We start from the raw sequence: 25,315 nt of genomic DNA, 5'->3' as shown, positions 1-25,315 counted from the left end.
AGCAACCCAAGAACTTAGCATGTCGAGTCTTCACAACAAGCTGCAAACAGCTGACTGATGTAACTTGCCTAGGAATGGAGCAGAACATCCAGTAAATAATAACTTGCTACAGCTAATCATATACTGTGTGTTTATTAATTTATGATTGTGAGATCATCTCTTCAATTTACCATACAGAAATGTAATGGAATACTTTGAACTATAATTTTTAAAAAAGCATCCTGGGATGGAACCTTTGTTTTTTATGTACAGTGGTGTGAAAAAGTGTTTGCCCCCTTCCTGATTTCTTATTTTTTTGCATGTTTGTCACACTGAAATGTTTCAGATCATCAAACAAATTGAAATATTAGACAAAGTAACACAAGTAAACACAGAATGCAGTTTTTCAATGAAGGTTTTTATTATTAAAGGAAAAAAAACCTAACCTAATAACTGGTTGGGCCACCCTTAGCAGCAACAACTGCAATCAAGCGTTTGCGATAACTGGCAATGAGTCTTTTACAGCGCTGTGGAGGAATTTTGGCCCACTCATCTTTGCAGAATTCTTGTAATTCAGCCACATTGGAGGGTTTTCGAGCCTTAACCGCTTTTTTAAGGTCAGGCCACAACATCTCAATCGGATTCAGGTCAGGACTTTGACTAGGCCACTCCAAAGCCTTCATTTTGTTTTTCTTAAGCCATTCAGAGGTGGACTTGCTGGTGTGTTTTGGATCATTGTCCTGCTGCAGAACCCAAGTGCGCTTCAGCTTGAGGTCACAAACAGATGGCCGGACATTCTCCTTCAGGATTTTTTGGTAGACAGCAGAATTCATGGTTCCATTTACCACAGCAAGTCTTCCAGGTCCTGAAGCAGCAAAACAGCCCCAGACCATCACACTACCACCACCATATTTTACTGTTGGTATAATGTTCCTTTTCTGAAATGCTGGGTTAATTTTATACCAGGTGTAATGGGACACACACCTTCCAAAAAGTTCAACTTTTGTCTCGTCAGTCCAGAGAGTATTTTCCCAAAAGTCTTGGGGATCATCAAGATGTTTTCTGGCAAAACTGAGACGAGCCTTTATGTTCTTTTTGCTCAGCAGTGGTTTTCGTCTTGGAACTCTGCCATGCAGGCCATTTTTGCCCAGTCTCTTTCTTATGGTGGAGTCATGAACACTGAACTTAACTGAGGCAAGTGAAGCCTGCAGTTCTTTGGATGTTGTTGTGGGGTTTTTTGTGACCTCTTGGATGAGTCGTCACTGCGCTCTTGGGGTAATTTTGGTCGGCCGGCCACTCCTGGGAAGGTTCACCACTGTTCCATGTTTTCGCCATTTGTGGATAATGGCTTTCACTGTGGTTCGCTGGAGTCCCAAAGCTTCAGAAATGGCTTTATAACCTTTTCCAGACTGATAAATCTTAATTACTCTGTTTCTCATTTGTTCCTGAATTTGTTTGGATCGCAGCATGATGTCTAGCTTTTGAGGATCTTTTGGTCTACTTCACTTTGTCAGGCAGGTCCTATTTAAGTGATTTCTTGATTGAGAACAGGTGTGGCAGTAATCAGGCCTGGGTATGGCTAGAGAAATTGAACTTGGCTTTCCAAAGATGTGATAAACCACAGTTGATTTATGTTTTAACAGGGGGGGGCAATCACTTTTTCACACAGGGCCATGTAGGTTTGGATTTTTTTTTCCTTAATAATAAAAACCTTCATTTAAAAACTGCATTTTGTGTTTACTTGTGTTATCTTTGTCTAATATTCAATTTGTTTGATGATCTAAAACATTTCAGTGTGACAAACATGGAAAAAAATAAGAAATTAGGAAGGGGGGAAACACCTTTTCACACCACTGTATGTTTAGCTTGGCGGTACAGTAGCCAGATTGTAAGCCAATAACTGTTAAAGAAATATGTGGCAGTCTATGTTCAGGTCATCCTGGCCCTGACAACAAGTTTCCTCTAGGACAGAGACTGCCACCAGAGTCCAGGCCATGTCTATGATCCTATATCTTCTGAAGTTACAGAAGAGTACCTGAAGAACTTGAAACGCATAGAAGCAGACCGTGTTTTGTTTCTTGGTTATTTCTATTTTAAGTGACTCCAGGTCAGTTTAGAAGGATTAGTCATTTTGCCAGTAGGTGCCAGCAGTCACATTGTGTTGATGGCTGCTGCCTTTTCTGTATATCCTAGTTTTGCTCAATGCCCAAGAAGGATTGGGTTTCTGCTTTTAAATTGCTATATTTTTCCCTCTTTTCCCTTTTTTCTAATTGAGAACTTCAATAACCACATTCATTTTTAAAACTAAGAATTGTAAATGCGTATTATCCCATCACTCCATCGGGTTAATACTTCTGAGGTGACAATGGACTTGGTACTTGGTTGGCAATTTGCACTACTACCTAATATGAATCAATGTATGTTCATCCCAGGAAGTGCAAAAACGTTTTCCTGATGGGATACCTCTTCTGGATCCCATTGACGATATGGGAATCAAGGACCAGGGGCTGAAGAAAGTAATCCAAAAAGTAGAAGCCTTTGAGCACAGGATGTACTCGCACCCTCTACATAATGACCCTAACCTGGACTCCGTGTACAAGCTATGTGAGAAGAAAGCACAGGTAAGCCTTAACTATTCTTGTGGCTTATGAGGCACTGATTGTATCTGCAAACTGTCAGGAACCAGAATTCCAAGTCTATCAAAACATTTAGATTTAAATGTAAGGAACATTTAGGCAGGTTCGAGAGTAGCCTTATACCTGTCTTTGAGTCAGTCTTGACAGTTTTTAATATTTGTCTATCTTCATACCCTAGGTTTGGTTTTTAAACAGTTTCTAAACTGTATGAAACAGTTGGAGGTGAACAAATATCACTAGAGTGAATCTAAAAATAAATACTAATAACTTTAATAGGTATTTTTGGAGACCTGGACATTTTTGTTTTGGTGTTCCTCAGTAAATATAGTTGTGAAAGTGGAGTGTTTTAAGTACCTGTGTTAGGTGTTACTTAATTTATTATTACCACTGCATACATAGCTCACACTACATAATGCAGCTGCTACTTAACTTCTAGAGTGTGTCATCCAGATTGAGCATGAGTAAGGACATGTGGTATTACAATTGAGAGCTTTCCTTAAATAGACTGTCATGACAGCTTTAGATTTGGTTATTTGGAAGTTTAAACATTTGATTAAAGAATATGTTTAATCAACAGCCAAACACTCTTTGAAGAACATTAAAATAATAACACATTTCCTTCAGTAAGTGATGTCTCAGTAAATACTGTATTACTTAGTATTCCTGACAAGTAATTATGATTTCACATTCCTTTTGCCTTACATGGAAGATGTATAGAGCCCTTCTTTCTCATATCTGTTTGGCTGTTAACAGCTGTTGAGCTGATAAAAGCTTTCTAAAATGGTTTTAATTAAGAAGCCTAATTTTTTAGTTCCATTGTTTTCATTTCACGGTGTGAGTGACCCTTTTTAGTAATTATTTTTAGTCATTATGATGCACAGCTAAAAAGTCATATTCCCATATTTAGTCATCTTAGTAAAATATTGTATTTTACTAATACTGTATTTATTTTTATTAGTTTAATATATTGGGTTACCATGCAAATGTAATGTAAGAGATGCTATGCAAAGACCACAATTAATTCTAGTGATTTGATTTTGCTAGACATTTACTAGACATTAGACACATGGAAAATGTGTCCAAGCCAAACCTTTAGATCCTTCTATTTCCTAACTTTTATCCAATACAGTCTTGTGGAGGGTCTGGAGTCTATCCCGGCAAGCACAGGGCTCAGGGCAAGATGCACCCTGGACAGGACACTAGTCCATCGCAGGGCCCACCCAAACACAAACATGCACACACTCACATAATGGCCAGTTTCCCCAGAAGCCAGTTAATCTACCAGTACATCTTTGGACTGTGGGGAGAAATCGGAGCACCCAGGCCACCAGTGCTGAGTGGCAACAATGCTAACCACTGCACCACCATGCTGCCTGCAAAACAAACCGTGTTTTCAGCTACTGATTTCTAGAGCTGTAGTTCCCAACCCTGAAGGAATGCAATGCCTGCTGGTCTTCATTCCAACTGAGCTTTAAAGCTCAGGTCCTAACTGATTACTTATGTGATCTGTTTTTTGTTTATATTATATCAGTTTTGAGTTTAAAAAATACCCTGCCTCATTCCTACTGTTTCCACTAATATCAGCATGCAGAACTTTACACAGCCTTCCCTCAGCTTGATTGCCAGTATTTCTCGTTAAACGTCCCTACCAGTTGATCAGTTTATGATGAACAGACACTGGTAGGAAAGACACTGTATCAATGATCATAGTCTGTGATTAAGAAATCGCCTGGAGCAAAAACCAGAAGATAGTTACTCCAGGGCCAGGGTTGTGAACAATATATCTAGAGCTATATCTTGAAACAAGCTACAGTATGACCGTCATTTATATTCATATTAGGTGTTCCAGAAACAACTGTGTCCTTGTATTGGACTAAGTGATTTTAAATTTCTAAATTCTTATGGGTATTCTGAGGGACTTGCACAGAGCTCTTTAGCATTCATGTACATACATTCAAACACCTTTATGATAAATTTGTACATATTTTAACAATATTAGAGTCCCAATTTAAGCATCAAATTCAGCAGTCTTTATGGGATGTTCTTTGAAATTTCAGATTGCTGGAGACCTAAAGGCAGCAAAGAGAGAGCTGAAGAAAGCAAGGACAGTGCTGCAGATGGATGAACTTAAGTGCCGAAAACGAGTCCTTAGGCGGCTGGGTTTTTCAACCTCCTCTGATGTCATTGAGATGAAAGGACGCGTTGCATGTGAAATCAGCAGGTGATTTTTTTTCAATATGATTTTCCATTTAACAACTATTTTTTCCCTGAAAATAATTTAGCAACAATGCCATGTATTCACTTGAACTGAAACCTTGATGTCTTAGATGGATTTTCTTCCCTTCCTCTGTTTCTATTGCACTTCGGCTTTATACAGAATTAGCCTGGTTATTTCGGAATAGACCATATTTGACAACGGTCCATGTGGCAAAACTCCCACACAGTTTGCTACAGTTTAGAGACAAACATATTGAGCTTTGGGAGGATCAAGTTACCATCTAGCAATTCTGTTACTCAAATCAACAGGAGGCAACTGTTCCTTACTATAAATATAAATTAATGTCTTTCATATTTTTAACAGTAAAAAGGTATGAGATGACTAAAGCCTTTTTAGAATTTTATATTATTGTATCTAAATAGATTTCCCCTGCAGTCTGCTGCATATGGTATTATATACTGTAAATAATGGAGAATGCAATAAAGTGCTGGATTAAAATTTAGTGTAATGCTGCCAAGTAGGACTTAAACTGTAAAAGGTATTTATTAATTTGGAGGAGAGCTGCTTCATTAGAGTCTATGAAGATAAAAGAAAACACAGGTTTTCCAGACATGCTGAATGTTAAAACCAAAGAGAATGACCCATAATGTATTTTCAATATGCACGTTTAAAATTTATAAACGTTTGTTAGTGTGTGTTATGGATTTAAATTTACCCGTTGAGCTTTAACCTCAGGACACCTTCATATTAGTTGAACCTAGATGGGGGGGGCTGGCTCACATTCTGCAATGTGATGGACTGGTATCCTGCCTTGCACACTTTGCTTTTGTGGCAACCCAAAAGTCTATCTCGGTACTTACCAGGTATAAACAGTTTTCTAGTGATGAAGTTATCTGAATTTCCATCCATTTAAGCCTGTGACAATTTTATGAAGTCATTTTAGAATGAAACTTATATGACTAATGCGCAGAGTTGTTTTTTAGTAAGTCAGGATGTCAATTCTCAATATTGTTTTTAAAGACGAAAAAGGTGAAGGTTTTATTTTTGGTCTAGATCGTTTTAATATGCTGCTGGCTAGTAAAAACACTACAATAATTGTAGTTCTAGCACAACCTAATCTTATTCTGCTCATTTTAGTAACATAATAAAAGACTCAAATTGAAAAGGGTTGACTTTAACATGTTTTATAAAGTTGGAGACAGGATTCAGCAAATCATCAAAACTAAATTTAGCAGAATATTAATAAATTTAGTCACAGCTTCTAATTTTGTAGACTCTAATTTCTAGAATGGTGCTGAGCAGAAACACCTTTTGAGAAAAGCATTAATTTTAGTACCGTTTGGTCATTCCCAGAATTTCAGTTCTCACTTGTTTATTTTCAGTTTAAGTTAGTAGGGAGTTAAGGTGCTAAATTACTGTATGTTCCCAACTGAAATTCAACTAGTACAGAAGAAACTTTAAATCAGGTTCTTTTATATTCTAACTTTTATCTTCGTTGTTTTACAGTGCGGACGAACTCCTGTTGACAGAAATGATTTTTAATGGCCTCTTCAATGACCTAACTTCTGAACAAGCAACAGCTTTGCTCAGCTGTTTTGTGTTCCAGGAAAATGTAAGCTGTTTTTCCCTTTTCTTTACACAACACACTATAGAAGTAACTGTAGCATTGTCAATTCAAATCAATACTTTTCTGAGATGCAATCACAGTGCCCTCCAAAATTATTGGCACCCTTGGTAAAGATGAACAAAAAAGGCTATTAAAAATGTCTTTGTTGTTCATCAACTTGATCTTACACTGAAAATATGAGAGAAATCTAACCTTTCAGTGAGGTAAAATTATTCAAAGATTTGTTTTCTTAACGCGTGTCACAATTATTGGCACCTCTGCATTAAGTACACTCCCTTTGCCAAGATAACAGCACTGCGTCTTCTCTTATAATGCTGGATGAAGTGGGAGAACGCATATAAATGGATTTGAGACCATTTCTCCATACAAAATCTCTTCAGATCCTTCAGGGTACTTGGTCCTCGCTTGTGGACTCTCTTCTTCAGCTCACCCCACAGGTTTTCAATGGTGTTTAGGTCAGGGGACTGGGATGGCCACTGCAAAAGCTTGATTCTGTGGTCAGTGAACCATTTCTGTGTGGATTTGGAGGTATGCTTTGGATCATTGTCCTGCTGGAAGATCCAACCATGACCCAGTCTTAGCCTCCTGGCAGAGGCAGACAGATTTTGATCTAAAATCTTCCGGTATTTGATGGAGTCCATGATGCCATGTATCCCAACAAGATTCGCAGGGCCTTTGGAAGAAAAACAGCCCCACAACATCACAGATCCACCACCATACTTCACAGTAGGGATTAGGTTCTTTTCTGTATGACCTTGACTCTTTTTACGCCAAACCCACCTCTGGTGTTTGTTGCCAAAAATCTCTATTTTTGTCTCATTTGACCATAGACCTAAGTTCCAATCGAAGTTCCTGTGATATTTAGCGAACTTCAGGCGCTTATGTTTGTGGTTTGACAACAGCAGAGGCTTTCTTCTGGCAAGACTTCCAAATAGTTTGTTGGCATGGAGGTGGCGTCTAATTATGATTTTTGGACTTGGTGACCCCTGGATGTAACCAACTTTTGCAATTGTCTAACTGTGATCTTTGGAGAAAGTTTTGCCTCTCAAACCATCCTCCTCACTGGGCGAGAGGGCAAAATATACTTCCGTCCTCTTCCAGGCAGGTTCATCACAGCTCCAGTTGTTTGAAACTTTTTAATTATTGCCCTAATAGTGGAGATGGGTATTTGCAGGTGTGAAGCTATTTTTTATAGTGATTGCCTGATTTATGAAGGTCAAGAACCTTTTGTTTCATTTCATTTATGTATTCTCTTATCTTCCCATGTTGATAGATGACTAAGGGTGTTTGGCCTGCATGTCACCTCATATTTATACCCCAGTGAAACAGGAACTCAAGGATCACCACTTAAAAGTTCCTAAACATATGTGCTTAAAAAAGGACAAATATAAACGGGAATATATGTCAATTAGATTTTGTTCATAGGAATTTCTAGGGGTGCCAATAATTGTGAAATGTGTTTTCAAGAAAAATGTTTATTTTTATAAGGATTTTCTTTCTTTCAATAATTTTGCCTCACTGAAAGGTTAGATTTCTCTCATATTTTCAGTGTAAGATCAAGCTGATAACCAACAAGCCTTTTATGCTCATCTTTATCAAGGGTGCCAATAATTCTGGAGGGCACTGTATATTATGATGCATTAAACAGAGCATACTTTGTTCATACATATTTAATTAAAAATACTATAGTTCAGTACATCCTGACTGAAGGAAGATCCCAATTTCAAGACAGCATTTTGAAATCTTGGCTTGTTTATGCTTATTGATTTTTCTGCTTTTAATTATATCTTTATGTAATTCTGCAATTTTTTAGCAAATGGTAAAGAAATGTCAAAGTCAACGTTTCTGTGTTTATAGAGGCTCTGTTTAACTCCAATATGTAACTGTTTTCAGAAGATCTGTTTGCTTGTTATGTTTTTTTTGGTTCACTCTACTTTAAAAAAAATAGATGGTAGTTGCTTGTACCTAATTATAGAGGAATTTGTTTATTTAATTATTCTGAGTGTTTTAACACTTTAAACAACATAAAACAGCATGCTAGCTCATTTGTGTTTCAACATCTCAAGAGGTCTTGATCCACTCAAGTAAAATACCCTGCATGAACTCTGAGCATCATGAGCAGAGCCATTAAATAGAAAAGGCAATTGGTTTCCTCAGTTGACCCAGTGGCGAAATACTATCCTGGGAAATCGAAACACATGGATACTGCTTCCCATTGGCTGTGTGTCTGAGAGAGTCTGAATGATGCTCTTCAGACTGTGCCAATGTGGATGTGTTTGTGCAGCTGGGAATGGCAGGAGGGCCATAAATGGTTCTTTGACAAAGTAGTTTGCAGTGCTCAGTTATGATGAGACACTGGTGCTTGATCTTAAATGTTATAAAGCACTGCAGTTCAGTTATTTTTTCCCTGTTTTTATAAACTGCCTTGTTCCATGTATGTCACGGCAAAGTGTTTTCTTAATTCTGGGCGCATAAGCTCACTATGTTGCCCTTTTCGCATATGCCTGCCTGTAACTAAAGTATTAACATGTTAAAAATGCTATAAAAGAACTGTATGATGCATTGTGAATACAAGTGTGGTATTGTAGTTATTACACAGCTTCATAATAAGTTCATTTTTACAGCAATACTGTAAACACCTACATTAATATTTCTCTTTTGTAAATGTAATACCACTATGTCAATGGGAATAATGATCACATTTTTAATGGGGGAAAAAAGAAAATGAGGGAAAATTAGGTGCGTAATTAATTTTTTTTTAATTTAGTAAACAATGTACATTATCCACTATTTTCAAATTTGTTGGCACTAATCTGTGTGTATTTTGTGAATGGAAGCAAGAGAGGCTCCCATTAATAAAGCTACAGCAGTCACACCACTGCTTTCTATTTAAAAGTGGAATGTTTGTTTTTTCAGCACCTAGCTTTTTTGGCATTTCATTTAATGAAAAACTTTTTTCATTAAAAATAATTAGGCTTATAACGTTTAAAGTGTTTTTGTGTCAAGTCTATTACTTTAAGAATCAATTATTAATTTTAATCATTTAGATTCTTCATGAATTGGATTGTAACCTGCCTCAGAAAAGGAATCACTGCAAGTTAAGCTCTGTGTCAACTACACACTCCCAGACACCATCACTTTAGGCCTCTGTTTACGGAGAGGCACTGTGTGTTCTGTGAGCGACTGTGCTCATATCCTAGCAGGATATATTATATATTTATACACATAACCTTGAAAGTTGCTTTTTGTAAGAGATATAGTACATATATTCACAGCTGTTTCATAGTTCAAAGTTAGAAGTCTTACGTACATGTCTGTGACCGATTAATGGTGACTTTATGACCTCAAAACAGAATTAGAAGTTGGAAGAACAGAAGTACAAGTCTTGGAAAGTTGTGCTTTGTATTGTAGTGAAATGACCAGAGTTAATTAAATTTCATATACCTTAATATTCCTTAATTCCTTGTTCTTAAAAATGATACTAATGGGTATATTATGGGTTACAGTGGATCTGTAAAAGAAGTATATGAAAGCAGTGAATCCAAAGTTTCATAGTGCTCAGTGTTATGAAAACTGTTTGATTCTTTTCCAGGCCAATGAAATGCCTAAGATGACGGAGCAGCTGGCAGGACCTCTGCGGCAGATGCAGGTATGCCTGTTGCACTAAAATAGTGTTGGATAAACTTTCGCGATCTTCCCCTCGTTGTCCTTTTTCTGTCTGTGACACACACACACACACACAGCAGCTGGGCATGTCATCTGTCAATTAGCACAGTGCTGAAAAATGTAGGAAGGTTATTTTAAAGTGTTCTCGTGTCAGACAACAGTTGAGGGGTTGAAAACAGTTATTAGTTATGTTGTTTAAGGATACAGTGTGCTACTTATGCTAATATAGTGCTGTATGTACAGCACATAAAATTAGTTACTACAGTTACATTTGCAAAATTGTAGAACGAGTACTTAGATGTAATCTGTAAATATTACACACTGGCTAAATATTTAATCTGGACCAACAGAGCAGCAGATGCAAATGAGTTGATCAACGCAGAGATGGGTTAAACTTTTCCAATACTGGGGTTTGTTTTCACAAAGTCAGTAAATTTTCATTAATGGTAGAGTGACAATCAAAGTCTTTAGCTAAGACAGTTGAGAAGGAGAGTGCCTTTAAATTTCACTTTTCGTTGAATCACACTGCTACTATGTTTGATCAAATATTTTATGACCAGTTCCATGAAGTTGCTTTTTCTCCCTTCAAAGAGTACAAATAGTGACTCCCAATTCATTTACTGTATTTGTGCGTTTGTGCCTGTGTACGCCATTAAAAGTAATGCATCTTAGAAACCATAGCAGCACCAGCAAGGCATTATTTGTTTAGGGAATGATTTCATTCAACCCATCAAGTTGCTCCCGCCTACAAACAAGTGTAAGGTGGTAGCATTTACAATGTTTTGTTGACGTCTGTAATGCATTCACCTTTTTGAGGTAGTTGTGATATAATGAAATAATGAGCTTTTTAGTATGTAATGTTCTACATATTTGTTTCATGATTGGTTCTTATAATGAGTTCCTCAAAGCAGTAGTCAACACAACCATGTTGCAAGATGACCTTTATATATGTTACAGTGTTTTATTAACTTAAACTCAGCCCATAGTAGTACCAGGATGGACATGTATTCTAATAAGGAACAGGTAACGGGTTTATTCCACGCTGAAAAGAAAAGAAAGGAAACACAACGTTTCGGCTGTGGAGCCTTCCTCAGGTGTCAATGTATTCTAATAGTCTGGTACTTTTCTCCATTTATGTATTAGCTACCTACAAAGTACAATGATTAGATACAACACTATTTTTTAATCTAAGAAATTGCATTAATTTGTTCATTTTAATCTTTTAAGTATGGAATTTAAACAGTTCTTCACCTTTTAAAATTACATTGCTTTGAAAAAAATGAAAATGTTTTAACTTCCACCTTTTTAAAAAAGGATAATACAAAGATAGTTGTAATTTTATAATTAATGCACATATGCACACAGACCAATAATAGATAATCGTCAATCATTTTAAATGAAGAAGATCTCCTATACCTGAACAGACTGAGAAAGCAATTAGTAGGTATCAAAATCAGCTAAATAGCACAAAACATTGTTCTGTTTTCAAAAGGGCAAACATGATGTGCTGAGTGACATCACTTCCCAGAAAGGATTTTCTAACATCTCAGAATACAAAGCGGCATATACCCTTGTTCAAACAATTTAAACAAATGAGATGGGTTTGGTTTTCCTGCACCATTGTTGGGGAGGCTGATTGATGTCACTCCTGCCAGAAAAGTATTGCTTATCTCAGAAATGAAAGCAGCAGAAACGGTACTTGTAGTGGCTCAAACATAGCACAGTAGATGCATTGGAACTTCATGCCTGCCATGTTGGGGGGGCTAATTTCAGTGAGCTATTAATTCCTCCTATCTCGATATTTATCATGAATGTTTTTACCTTTTTGGCTTCCACATACTTCTATCTTCTTGGTAATAATTTTCAAACAAACCTAAACCCTTAAAAGTATACATGGATTCTAATTTGATGTTGCCAGTTAGTACAGTTTAAAAATTTTAGATGTCTGTCTTAAATGTCTTAAAGGACTTTCAAAAAATAAGATAAAAATGGACCAATTTACAAGTTGCAGTGTAAAAGGCTAAAACTGAACAGCGTTTGGTTTTGTATTTAACGTCCTAAATGATAGTTCGTAAGACGTTTTCAGTGTTTTTCATAAATCTGTGTTCAATAATGTATATGCAAATCTTTGAGACATATACATTTGTATTAAAAAAGTTATTAAATTGCACCAAGGAAATGTACAATTAACCTGTTGTTGAAATTAACTTTGTGCAAAGTAAAAAAAAAATCTCTTGTGATAACAGAAATCAATATAAATGCATTACATATTCAAACCCAATTATAAAAATTAGGAGAATGTGTTTTCAGTACTTATTATGCATATATATACTGTTGCAGTTTTATTATTGGGGGATCTCTTTTTATTGATGTTGTAGTAAGTGTCTTAAGCCAGAAATGTTTCATAATTAGTACTTGTCTAAATCTTTGGTTTCAGGAATGTGCTAAGCGGATAGCCAAAGTATCAGCAGAAGCCAAGCTGGAAGTTGATGAAGAGATGTACCTCAATTCTTTCCGCCCCCATTTGATGGATGTGGTCTATACTTGGGCCAACGGATCAACATTTGCCCAGATTTGCAAAATGACAGATGTTTTTGAAGGTAATCAGAGATTCTAAAACGGGGGTTATGATCATCCAGAGATGGGGGGGAGGAATATAATGCAGCACATCAGAGACAAATGCTCAGTTTTTTACGTATTTAACTGCTATATACAGATGGAGTTTTATTTTCTCTATATAGTTTAACATGCTCCAGATATTGTTTCTTGCTAAATTGTGCACAGTGAAAAGCATAACTGCATATTTTTTAGACAGGACAGTTACTTTGACTACAAAATTATTATTCAAATAATTCAAATTGGGGAAAAAAGTAAATTTACTTACTGCAAATGGCTACACATGTAAGCATTGTTTTATTCTTAAGATAAAACTATAATTTTATATATCTTACTTGAAATGTAAACTTTTCCTTGTCTGTGCAATAGAAGTACATTCCCCATCACCTGCTTTATTAAGATCTTGCATAAATGTTACCTGGCTGCCATTCCTTTTGGCACAGAGCAGAAATGTAATTTTCTTTCATGACTAGTTGTGGAACATTGACACAGAATATAGTCAGAACATGTCCAGTTTTTTTCAACAAAGCTGTGGCTGGGCATCCTTACCTGGATGAGGTAGCAATTGGGTACTTGCTATATGTTGTGTGGCGTTTATTTGGAAGTTTAGTACTTTGTTGCCATAACGAGTTGCATAGAATTTGGTTTGTTGAGCTCATACAATTAAAAGACATACTGTACAATACAAACATACTGTCCTGTTACAAAACCTGTTACCAGTCCTTGTCTTGATAGCATTAACCTGCTTACGAGAGGGGTGGAAAGTAATCAGAAGTTGGGCAGGGTGGGAAGGGTTTTGTTTCAGTCTAGAGAAGTAGAGTAAGTCCACAGGGCAAGGTGGCATTCTACAATTTTGAATGCAGGATACACTACTCTCTCGCCGCTTCTTGTCCTAGACAGAAGTATTGCCATACCACATAGTGATTGAGAAGGTTCATGACAGATCTGTGAAAGAGAGTAATTTCTTCTTGTGACACTCCATATTTCTTAAAATGTCTCAGAATAGCCTCTGATGAGCCTGCATGACCATGAATGCATTGACCTCACATTTTAGACTGCTGGAGATAGTGGTGCCTAGCAGCTTAGTTTTCCATCTCCCCTACAACCAGACCATTGATTTATAGTGGTGAGAGTGCTCCTTGCTTCACCTAGTGTCCATGACAAATTCTGTTGTTTTACTGCCATTTAGCTGCAGGTTGTTTAGGCTGCACCATTCAATTAATTCAGCTTCTTTCCTTTATACCACCTCATTGTGACAGAATGTGAAATACAAGTGAGTACAGGAGAGGTGATAAAACAATCCTGAGGAAATATATCATGGAGCCCTATGGAGACTGCATCATCCACTGACCCACTTGCTCTGTAGCCAAACTGGCGTGGGTCCAAGTGCACATCAGACAGGAAAATGGCTATGAGTCGCTGGAAAACTATCATAACAGGTCTGTAGTCATTGAGGCGGCTCACACTGGTGATTTTGTAGGTACTAGAGTTGTATCATTTTAAAGCAGTGTGGTACCTTATCCTGCTTAAGGGATATATTGAAAATATCTGTAAAAACGGAAACAGGGTGATTGTCACAAGATTTCAGTGTGGCTGTTGAAACAAGGTTGGGTCCAGATGCTTTCCTACTGTTTCCTATATGTGGAAAAGTCATCTTACATTATGGTCATGAATGATAAATGGTGAATGGAGGGGCTCCACTGTCGGCGGCATGACCCTTTGTGTATCAGACCTACCAAGGTAGATTTTTGTTAAAGGTAACATTAATTGACAGCTATGAAAGGAAGTGTAAAAATGTATGTTACTGGCTGGCAGTGGTAGTATAAAAGTACTATTGAGGAACAAGAAAGAGGTTTATTCCATGTTGAAAAGAAGAAAGAAAACACAACGTTTCGGCCGTGGAGCCTTCTTCAGGTGTGAAGAAAGCTCCATGGCCGAAACGTGTTTTCTTTCTTTTCTTTTCAGCATGGAATAAACCTATTACTTGTTCCTTTGTGGCCTAAAGCATGCTGACGCAGCTACCCAACTGAACTAAAAGTACTATTGACTTACTGTTACATCTTTAGTTGACACCTAGAAGATAGGCATCTCTGGCTATTAGGATTCTTGGAAATGTACACATTCACATGATTTCTGTGTTGTCCCATACTGAGTATATTTAATATTGACTTTCCCTTAAGTTGAGAGGTGTATATTTGAATTTAAACATAAATAGTTAAAAATGTACCAATATTAACCAAGCCAGATGTTATGGAACATCTTTGGAAATCCAAATCTGTGCTACATCAAGTCACTTAAAGTAGTTTTTCTTGACATAAGACTCCAGCCATCCATTTTCAGTAAATGCTTTATCATTATTGGGTTACACTGCTTCTAGCAGGGTCAGGGTTCGCGATGAATCTCCCCCCTTGATTTAGGTGGTGTTATTCCATTACAGGGTGCACTTGTATGCAATCAACTACTCATACATGCATACACTGGCAACTTAGAGACTTCAGTTAACCTGCACAGCATATCTTTGAACTGTGGTAGAAAACCATAATACCGAGACAAAACCATAATATGAGAAATGGTGAGAACATGCATATGCCATACAGAAGGATAGCAGGGACAAACGACTGTACAGCCACAGTTTGGGTTTACTCCATGGCAAAAACTAAAGAAATATGTGACGGTTTGTTGTGCCCATTATTAATATTTAGATTTTCATTGAACCACTAGGCAGAAATAGTGATAAGCACGACAAGGAGATATAAACCTTTACCAAGCAAAAGTCAAGCCAGCTATGGCCTGATTTTCAGTTACTGTTACTGGGTTGGCACCCCCCTTTTTCCTGTTTTAGTGTTAGTTTTTTATTTCTTTAACTACATTTGGAGCCTGCCCTGACATTTAGCTGGCAAATACAAAGCAGATATAGTGGACTGATCAAATTACAGTCCAGCTAATGTGAATTCCAGGAACTCTCATTTATCTTAGGGGGGCAAATGCACATTATTCCCCTTGGGAGACTTAGTGGAGTTTGGGGAAAAAATGTGGTTTTATTTGTACAGTTTAAGTGCTTTTTTTAAATGCAGTCATTCTAAATCAGAATCTCTGAGATGAGATGTTTAACTAGTATGTCCTGAACTATTAACTTGTGATTCACTGTTTTATTCAGCTATTGTTGTACAGGTCAAAGTATAGCCCAGTAATGCCAAAAGCTCTTTTGGTGTGTTCAGTTGAAATATTTTCTCTTTAAGATTTTAGACACGTAGAAAATTCTTAGTGGATTTTTGGGAGAAAGTTTTTTTTTTTGGTTGAAAGGTTCAAACATGCATAAGAAGTTCGTGAAAATGAATTCACACCGAAATAAGATTGGGAACCCTGTATTGGAATCCTACATTCCTCTGTCAAAAGTTGGAATTTTGTACAACCTCCCAAAACATAAAGGTGTTAGATCTCTATTATTTCTTTAAAAACTGCTTCAGAATATGAAAAACAAAAGGTTTATAACAACACATTTTAGAATTGTTTAAACTGTTTTTAAACAGCAAATTGTTTATTTATCACAGATATTGTGGTCTTTGATCTCTAATTCAATGTGCATATTACCCCATACTTTAGTACATTAAATAAAAGTACTTTTTACACTTCCAATGACAAGTGGCATCAGGGCAAAAATATTTGTAGTCATAATTTCTCATCATGTTTTTTAAAACATTAATTTCAAGCAGTTTACTTGAAAATAATAATAATAATAAACTTTATTTTATATAGTGCCTTTAAAGGTGGCTTCTCAAAGCGCTTTACAGGATGACAATAACAATAAATAAGAAGACTACAACAATAATTAAGAAGATTTCACAAGATAGGACACAATTATAATTATAACAATAGAGGAGACCGTGGAAGGTGGTATTAAGAAGAGCAGAGGGGTGAAGAATGGAACCAGTTAAGTAAAGGCTTTTCTGAAGAATAAGGTTTTGAGTCTAGATTTGAAGGAGTTTAGAGAAGGTGACTCTCTAATATCCTTGGGCAAAGAGTTCCAGAGCTTGGGGGCATAGCAGGAGAAGGCCCTGTCACCCATACAAAGTAGACGGGCTTGGGGGACAGTAAGGAGGGCAGAATTTGAAGAGCGGAGGTTGCGAGGTGGGGAGCAGGGCGATAAAAGTTCAGACAGGTATTGAGGTGCCAAGCCATGTAAAGCCTTATAGGTGAGCATGAGGATTTTAAAGTCTACGCGGAATTTGACCGGAAGCCAGTGCAAGGACTCCAGGATAGGAGTAATGTGAACACTACTTACTCTGCACTAAAAAATCTATCTTTTAAGTTGCCATATTGCCAGCAATATACACTGCTGTAAATTATAACCTTGTTTATGCCAAAATCAGAAAAAAATATTTCTACAGGAAGCTGAAGTTTTTTAGGTTTAAAGCTCTTTTTTAATGTCGATAGAACAAGACTGGGAATATTTGTAACTAGGAAAACAGTCACATGTACCTTGTACCTTAATGTCCATGATGCTAGCTCAATGTACCTATAGTTTTTCTGCCTTTCTAAGAGTGTGTATATAGGCAGTGAACATAACCTCGTAAGAATCAATAAAAAGTTGCTTAAAAGGTTAGTCTACCATGTGCAGCCAGTACAGCCTGCATGCACTGTGGCATAGAGTCTACCAGCATGGACTTTTTGCAAGAGGGATGTGACAACATTCTTTCATGAGAGAGTCAATCATGGAAAACATCTCAGACTTCATTTCAGAAAATAAACTGAGGCACTGTTTCAGAATATTCCATAAATGCCCAATTATGTTGTGATCTGGTGAACAAAGAGACCATGACATATGAATAACATCAGTGTCATGCTCATCAAAGCATTTGACAACCACACGTGCTCTGTGGATGTCAGCACTGTCATCCTGGAAGACATCCCTCCCAGCAGGAGAGAAATGTCGCAAAATGGGGTGAAGATAATCACTCCATACCACTAAGCAGCAATTGGCTTGCCTTCTAAGGCAATGATTTCACCCACACCCAAACATGCTAGGAAAATGTGACACAACGGTATGGAACCAACAGAGCCCTTCATTGTTGGGACCTACCTCTCTGGGCTGTAGAACCATATGTGTGCCTGTCTGTCATGGTGAACATGATGAGGAATAACTCATCTGTCATTTCTGTGCTACTTGGTAGCCTCTTGCCTGTAGTCTTTGCACCACTGGACTTGTGGAATTCTGTATGGACCCTTTTCTGGTGAAACAGGCTGCACTCACCATAGGATACAATTTGCAGTCAGTTGATCTTGCTCGCCTGTTTTGCTTTGAATTTCAAATTAATACACAGATATCAAAATCCAAAGTTTGAGGTTCCGCCCACAGTTGCCCTTTGCTGATGATGTCCTTCCTTTGGGCTTCCATGCTGGCTTCGCCATTGCTCATGAAACATCAGCAAGTTGAGCTTGCTGTCTTGGTCATTGAAGCTCCTTCCAAATGTGCCCCAATAATTACCACTTTTTCTAAGTCACCAAGGTTTCCTTTTACAGCCATGTTAGCTATATAGGCAACCATGCCAGTCCAGAATTTATACATGATGTTCAGCTTGCTTTTATTTTATTTGCCTAATAAAAACATGAACCACACGTGGAAGTCCTCAATTTCAAAATACTTGGTGTCCCTCATTTACCCAGGTGTTTCATTTTTTTGGACTTACCTCTGTATTTCTAAAATATATATATATAAATCTATAAATATATGCAATTAGTGTAATCTATATGCTTTTAGTTACATTAGTATAATAGTAATGGACTTTTTTGATGTAGTACATCAGTAAGAAACCAGATTGTACACAACAACTCTGTACCTTCATAACATTCATTGCACCTACTGATTCCAACTGTCCACAGGCAGCATTATCCGGTGTATGAGACGTTTGGAGGAGCTGCTGAGACAAATGTGTCAGGCTGCAAAGGCCATAGGAAACACCGAGTTGGAAAACAAGTTTGCAGAAGGTACGTTTTTTTTCTTTTATCTACTTATAAGAAAAATGTGACATGTTATGTATAATGCAGATATATAGAATGGGAGCTCCTTGGGGGTTTTGAGTCCAGTGGGTTACATTCTGTGCAAGCATGATATATACAGTACTTATTATATAATATTTTTATAATACTGTGTTTACTAACATTTGGTAATGTTAAAAGCTAGCTAAAGAAGTTTTGGTACATTTTGTGTGTAATTAAGAGATTGAGTTTTCTTTGATCTTTGTAATAGACTTTTAGAAATATCTAAACAATATTTACTAATTGACCATCACATTTAATCAAGGTTGTTGATTTGTACCTTTGTTTTTTCAGGTATCACGAAGATCAAGAGAGACATTGTGTTTGCTGCCAGTCTTTATTTATAAGTGGATTATTTTTTACCTGCAGTTAAGTAACTAGTCACTTGACTGAACTCAAACTAAGTCTTCTATAATAGTTGTACAAGAAATGAGGGTACATTTTTTGAATATTTTATTTTTGTTCATACGTGAACAAGCATGATAAATTTCAAAAGCTTAAAAACATAGCTTTGTACATAGTTTTAAGTTTTAATAAAAAAAAATACTGAAATTGGACTGCTGTTGTTTATAAGAAAAGTTAAAAAAAGATAAAGAAGTGCTAGTTCATGTACATAAGTCATGTTTAGTTGTGAGATAGATGTTAGGCTTTGATAGTAGCAGCAGTCTTGCCAAGGCATATTTTACATAATCAAGACGTAGACAGAAGGTTCAGTAATCCTCCAGACTTGAGTATATTTTTGACATGGCAAAAAGCAGGGTTACATTCACAGGTTGTCCACATCGGTCTTCTGTGCCTAATGAGTGCTACCATAATGGTTTCCATTAGTGGGGGTTTCATGTAAAGTTGAGTGGGACCTTTCTTCTTCTGTAGGAGGAAAGCATGCAACCCTTGTCTTGAAGAAGTCTGATACAAATACAACCTGCATTAAAGAAAGAGGAAGGAAAGGTACATCAATTTGGCATAGGAGAATGATTGTGATTCTTCTGACCATCTGTATGAAGATGGAAGATTGGATGTAAATAAAAAGTAATCAGTCCAAGAGCTTTTTATGACTGGTTACAATCTAATTTTGATTAATGTGCTTTTGTGTATACTGTATTTTAGACCCCCACTAAGTTTCAGTAGGTTCACATTAAAAAGTTATTTGATAACCAGTTATCCAGTGTGTGCAGCTGTCTTGTACAAATCTGACTTTCACATATCCCTGTTATCCCATATGTTATTTTGTAATCTATAGATTTTCCTTTTACATTTGTCCTCTCTTTTTTCATTTCATACTTTCTCACTATGAATTTGCAAGAGACAAAGTGTAGAGTACTGCAAGGAATGTGTGAGCAGAGCAGCATTGCCTGATGGCAGTTTCTTTTCAGTTATGGTAAACAGTGTTTTTACTCATGTTAAATTTAAAAGACTATACAAAAATAAATACAAGTTACATAAACAATCTGTACAGTTCTGCTTTATTTATGTTTTTTTATTGATATTTGTGCTTTTTATGCATGCTTTAAAAACAATTTAGAAGTTAGAACATAGAGATTGTTTAGAATATTAAATGAAATGGGATTAAACACTACATTTGTTACACAATTTAAACCAAATGTATTGAAATTGTGTACAAATGTAGTGGAAAAGAATATTCTAAAATTACTTTATATGCATTGGATGTTTTTCCCTAGTATGTTTCTAAGAAGTACATACATGTTTTACTTTATACAGCTGTAAATTCAGTGAACTAGTCATGTTAGTTTCTGTAATTTCAACTGATGTGATTGAAAGGCTGTGTTACAGACCGTTCAATAACATTGAAAATACTGCAGAGTCATTGAAAGCTTCAGTGACTAGTGTAAGCAATCTTCGGGGCAGATATGAAAAATAAAAGCTCAACTGAACCTATCTGTATCTTGACTCATCGTTTACTCACAATCAGTATGGCCACAGCAGCACCCTGCAAGAGTCCTGTTAAAACATCACTCCAGTGGTGTTTGTAGTCTGACACACGAGAGAGGCCCACATAAACAGAGGCTGCAATCAGGAAGAACTGGATTGTAGGACGCAACAATCTTGCCCATTCCACCTGAAGTCTTGCTTGAATATAAAGCTACAAAGGAAAAAAAAACTTAAGTTCATGAAATAAGCTTACATTTTAGCACAGGCTTTATACTTACTACCTCTGTGCTTTGAAAATAATGTGAAATATATAGTTTCAGTAAAGTAAAATTGTAGACATCAAAACAAAGTGTTCATCACTGCAAACCTGTTAGAAGTGGAAGAAACTTACTGGGGGAATCATTTAATCTCCCATTTCACTGAATGAGTGGGACTGTTGTAAAGACGAGCCAAGGTGAGATAACCAAATTTTAATGTAATGTTGATTTGAAACATGAAATGACAAAATAATTATACACGGAAGAATGGTAAGTAATTAAGGAGAAGCTGTCCAATCTTGAAAAAACTATGCACTTCTAATATGATTTTGTCTGACATGCATATACACCTAAATCCTGAATAAATAGATGGGTTTATTTTAAATTCTGTATATTGGAAAAAATAGAACCATTTATCACCATATTCCATAGTACCTGTAGAATTAATAGAATCCTTCAAGTGCCAGATTGATGATATTAAAGTCTAGAAATGCATTAATGCCCAGACTTATTTTCAGATTAATTGGACCAAAAGTGAGCTAAAAATGTTTGGTTTTAACTGATATCTTGGGCTGCAAATTGTCTGAAACCATTTTGAAACTAATTCCCAAAAATTGGATAAACTTGAGTAAACAAAAATAATGCCAGTATCAATGCTTTTTTTTAAAGAGAGATTTTAGCATTGATAGCCTGATGTAATTGGGCACTTAATCACTCAGTTAAGTTGAATTTATCCAAAACCTCCAATGATGGTTCATAAATCTGTGACCAACATTGTTATAAAAGTATTGAAAATCTGTAGCTGTAAAATGTGAGCTGTAATGTCTTATGGTTGGATCATTGTTCCTGTGTTTTTTAAAAAAACATTTAGGGATAAAAATGGAGAATTGATGACTAAAATGGTACAAGTTTTTTCTCTCCAATTTTTCTGTTACTCTTGCATAAAAAAAACAGTGCAACTCCAACTGCATCTTTATAGTATGTGAGAGTCTGGAACAGACTGCACAGCTATGTTGTCGAAGCCAAAGCCGGTACCCTGACTTCTTTCAAGAAACAGCTGGATGTGATCATTAGATATATTAACTAGCATCCAAACAAGCTAGATGTACCCAATGGCCTCAATTCCTTTGTAGCCTTTGTTATATTGAGTAGCAAAACTAAGCTTATGTAGTAGAACTATAATTCTGGTTTAGAGAAACTCTGGAATCACATTTTAAAATATGTATGGCCAAGCACACTAGTAGTGGGTGCTACCAGCTCCCAGTATGTCAAATTATAAGACGTAAGCTACTAACCACAACAGCAGCCCCCTTAGCAGACTGTAGAACTATAATGCTAATGTAAATCAAAATACAGGTTATTTCTTCCAGTATTCCCCTGGTATTCTGAAGTTTTTCAATCATGCTTTAAATTGTTTTACACATGTATAAACCTTAGAGTAAATTATTTAAACAGTAACTGTAGATTAAATAAGTATTTTCAAAACATGCATCACTTGAGAAAAAAAGTAGTAGCTAGCAGATACAGTGCCTTGCGAAAGTATTCGGCCCCCTTGAACTTTTCAACCTTTTGCCACATTTCAGGCTTCAAACATAAAGATATAAATTTTTTATTTTATGTGAAGAATCACCAACAAGTGGGACACAATTGTGAAGTGGAACGAAATCTATTGGATTTTTGAAACTTTTTTAACTAATAAAAAAATGAAAAGTGGGGCGTGCAAAATTATTCGGCCCCCTTGCGTTAATACTTTGTAGAGCCACCTTTTGCTGCGATTACAGCTGCAAGTCGCTTGGGGTATGTCTCTATCAGTTTTGCACATCGAGAGACTGAAATTCTTGCCCATTCTTCCTTGCAAAACAGCTCGAGCTCAGTGAGGTTGGATGGAGAGCGTTTGTGAACAGCAGTTTTCAGCTCTTTCCACAGATTCTCGATTGGATTCAGGTCTGGACTTTGACTTGGCCATTCAAACACCTGGATACGTTTATTTGTGAACCATTCCTTTGTAGATTTTGCTGTATGTTTGGGATCATTGTCTTGTTGGAAGATAAATCTCCGTCCCAGTTTCAGGTCTTTTGCAGACTCCAACAGGTTTTCATCCAGAATGGTCCTGTATTTGGCTGCATCCATCTTCCCCTCAATTTTAACCATCTTCCCTGTCCCTGCTGAAGAAAAGCAGGCCCAAACCATGATGCTGCCACCACCATGTTTGACAGTGGGGATGGTGTGTTGAGGGTGATGAGCTGTGTTGCTTTTACGCCAAACATATCGTTTTGCATTGTGGCCAAAAAGTTCGATTTTGGTTTCATCTGACCAGAGCACCTTCTTCCACATGTTTGGGGTGTCTCCCAGGTGGCTTGTGGCAAAATTTAGACGAGACTTTTTAAGGATATCTTTGAGAAATGGCTTTCTTCTTGCCACTCTTCCATAAAGGCCAGATTTGTGCAGTGTAAGACTGATTGTTGTCCTATGGACAGACTCTCCCACCTCAGCTGTAGTTCTCTGCAGTTCATCCAGAGTGATCATGGGCCTCTTGGCTGCATCTCTGATCAGTCTTCTCCTTGTCTGAGCTGAAAGTTTAGAGGGACGGCCAGGTCTTGGTAGATTTGCAGTGGTCTGATACTCCTTCCATTTCAAGATGATCGCTTGCACAGTGCTCCTTGGGATGTTTGAAGCTTGGGAAATCTTTTTGTATCCAAATCTGGCTTTAAACTTCTCCACAACAGTATTACGGACCTGCCTGCTGTGTTCCTTGGTCTTCATGATGCTCTCTGCGCTTTCAACAGAACCTTGAGACTATCACAGAGCAGGTGCATTTATACAGAGACTTGATTACACACAGGTGGATTCTATTTATCACCATCAGTCATTTAGGACAACATTGGATCATTCAGAGATCCTCGCTGAACTTCTGGAGTGAGTTTGCTGCACTGAAAGTAAAGGGGCCGAATAATTTTGCACGCCCCACTTTTCATTTTTTTATTAGTTAAAAAAGTTTCAAAAATCCAATAGATTTCGTTCCACTTCACAATTGTGTCCCACTTGTTGGTGATTCTTCACATAAAATAAAAAATTTATATCTTTATGTTTGAAGCCTGAAATGTGGCAAAAGGTTGAAAAGTTCAAGGGGGCCGAATACTTTCGCAAGGCACTGTATATATAGGACATATGAATCATTATGCCATCACTGCAATGTTCTGTAAGTCATCCCCTTTTAAAGAAAACCTCCACAAAGCAGTGCCACATTAAGGCGCTAAATGTGCAGAATGACTTGCAGTAGGCCCTAAGGGATGTTCACTACTGTGGGCTCTCACATATCCACTGGTCTTACCAGGAGACCCTTACAGCTATAAGGGGATGGGGGTGTCACCTAGGATTGACAGTTGCTGCAAGTTGTATAGCATTCGTCATTACCTCAGACCTCATGGCAGGTTACCATTGCTTTCTTGAGCACACAGATGATAAACACCATGTCACACGGCCTTCATATCCACCATAAACCCTACTCAAACCACAAAGATCTTTAACAGCTAGCTTGCAAAGTTCACTACTTTCCTCCTCTCTAAGCTGGGCATGCATTTCTTTCGGTTCCATCATTGTAAGTAAAGCCCGGAAAGCAGAGCAACACAGACTGAACCCATGATTTCCAAGATGCGATACACCTCTTTCTGTTTTTGAGATACTTAAAACATTTTTGTATGCTTGTAAAAGGCTTTATTTAATTGTATTGGCATAAATATGTAAAGTCTGAGGGCAGATGCTTTATTTTTTAAACGCTTATCCATGAAAGAACCTATACTCTTCCTCTTTAACAGGGATAAAAAGTGAAGTAATACTAACTGAAGAGATTTCTCTCAGACACTGGGGGGAAATATGGATCCACCTATTGTGTGTAGTCAAGGCTTTTGAAATATGTAAGAAAAGCAGTGTACTTTTTATATTTTATGAGGAAACCTGAGCATACTGCATAGCTAACAGCATTATTTCTGAAGATGACATCATACTTCCACTGATGGATGGCATTACGCACTGTTGGAAGCAGTACAGAAAAGGTCAAGTGTAATGTCTGCATATGGCCTCTGCATTCATTCCTAATGGACTTGTCAATTTTGGTTCAGAATGAGGTTGGAATTCAATTCAAGAGTAGATTGCAAAATTGCCCAAAGCTGAATGACCTTTTTTTATAAAGGTATGCTCATGCAACACCTTCATAAAATTGTAAAAAAATAATTAACTGGCCTGAGCACTACTCAGGTTTCCACTATTATGACGGTAATTACTGTTCCTGTTTATGACCATGACAATGAGATCCTTATCCCTTCTTTATCTTTCTTGCTGAGGTATATAGGTGTAAGGCAGATATATTAAATGTAGTTCTTCAAGTGCTCTA

At 37.0% G+C, this 25,315-nt stretch overlaps 2 protein-coding genes across 3 annotated transcripts in view; one reads left to right on the top strand and one right to left on the bottom strand.

Annotated features, from left to right (window-relative positions):
* Nucleotides 1-20,670, top strand: part of mtrex (Mtr4 exosome RNA helicase) — a 60,642-nt gene extending 39,972 nt beyond the window's left edge. The window contains exons 21-27 of the mRNA XM_088629401.1: nt 2,412-2,600; nt 4,673-4,836; nt 6,340-6,445; nt 10,053-10,109; nt 12,564-12,726; nt 18,623-18,727; nt 19,073-20,670. Coding sequence (XP_088485527.1) covers nt 2,412-2,600; nt 4,673-4,836; nt 6,340-6,445; nt 10,053-10,109; nt 12,564-12,726; nt 18,623-18,727; nt 19,073-19,125 — 837 coding nt within the window. The 3' untranslated portion in view covers nt 19,126-20,670. The remainder of the gene's footprint in view (nt 1-2,411; nt 2,601-4,672; nt 4,837-6,339; nt 6,446-10,052; nt 10,110-12,563; nt 12,727-18,622; nt 18,728-19,072) is intronic.
* Nucleotides 19,215-25,315, bottom strand: part of plpp1a (phospholipid phosphatase 1a) — a 51,201-nt gene continuing 45,100 nt past the window's right edge. For both annotated transcript variants that reach the window (XM_088629402.1, XM_088629403.1), the window contains exons 5-6: nt 20,703-20,879; nt 19,215-19,700 (exon numbers count right to left, since the gene is read on the bottom strand). In XM_088629402.1, the coding sequence (XP_088485528.1) occupies nt 19,575-19,700; nt 20,703-20,879 (303 nt within the window). In that variant the 3' untranslated portion in view covers nt 19,215-19,574. The remainder of the gene's footprint in view (nt 19,701-20,702; nt 20,880-25,315) is intronic.

This window comes from Lepisosteus platostomus, chromosome 4 (assembly GCF_059453375.1).
Source record: "Lepisosteus platostomus isolate fLepPlt1 chromosome 4, fLepPlt1.hap1, whole genome shotgun sequence".
NCBI lineage: Eukaryota > Metazoa > Chordata > Actinopteri > Semionotiformes > Lepisosteidae > Lepisosteus > Lepisosteus platostomus.
Note: the sequence above shows the minus strand (reverse complement) of the source record. Positions and strands in the feature narration are given on the sequence as shown.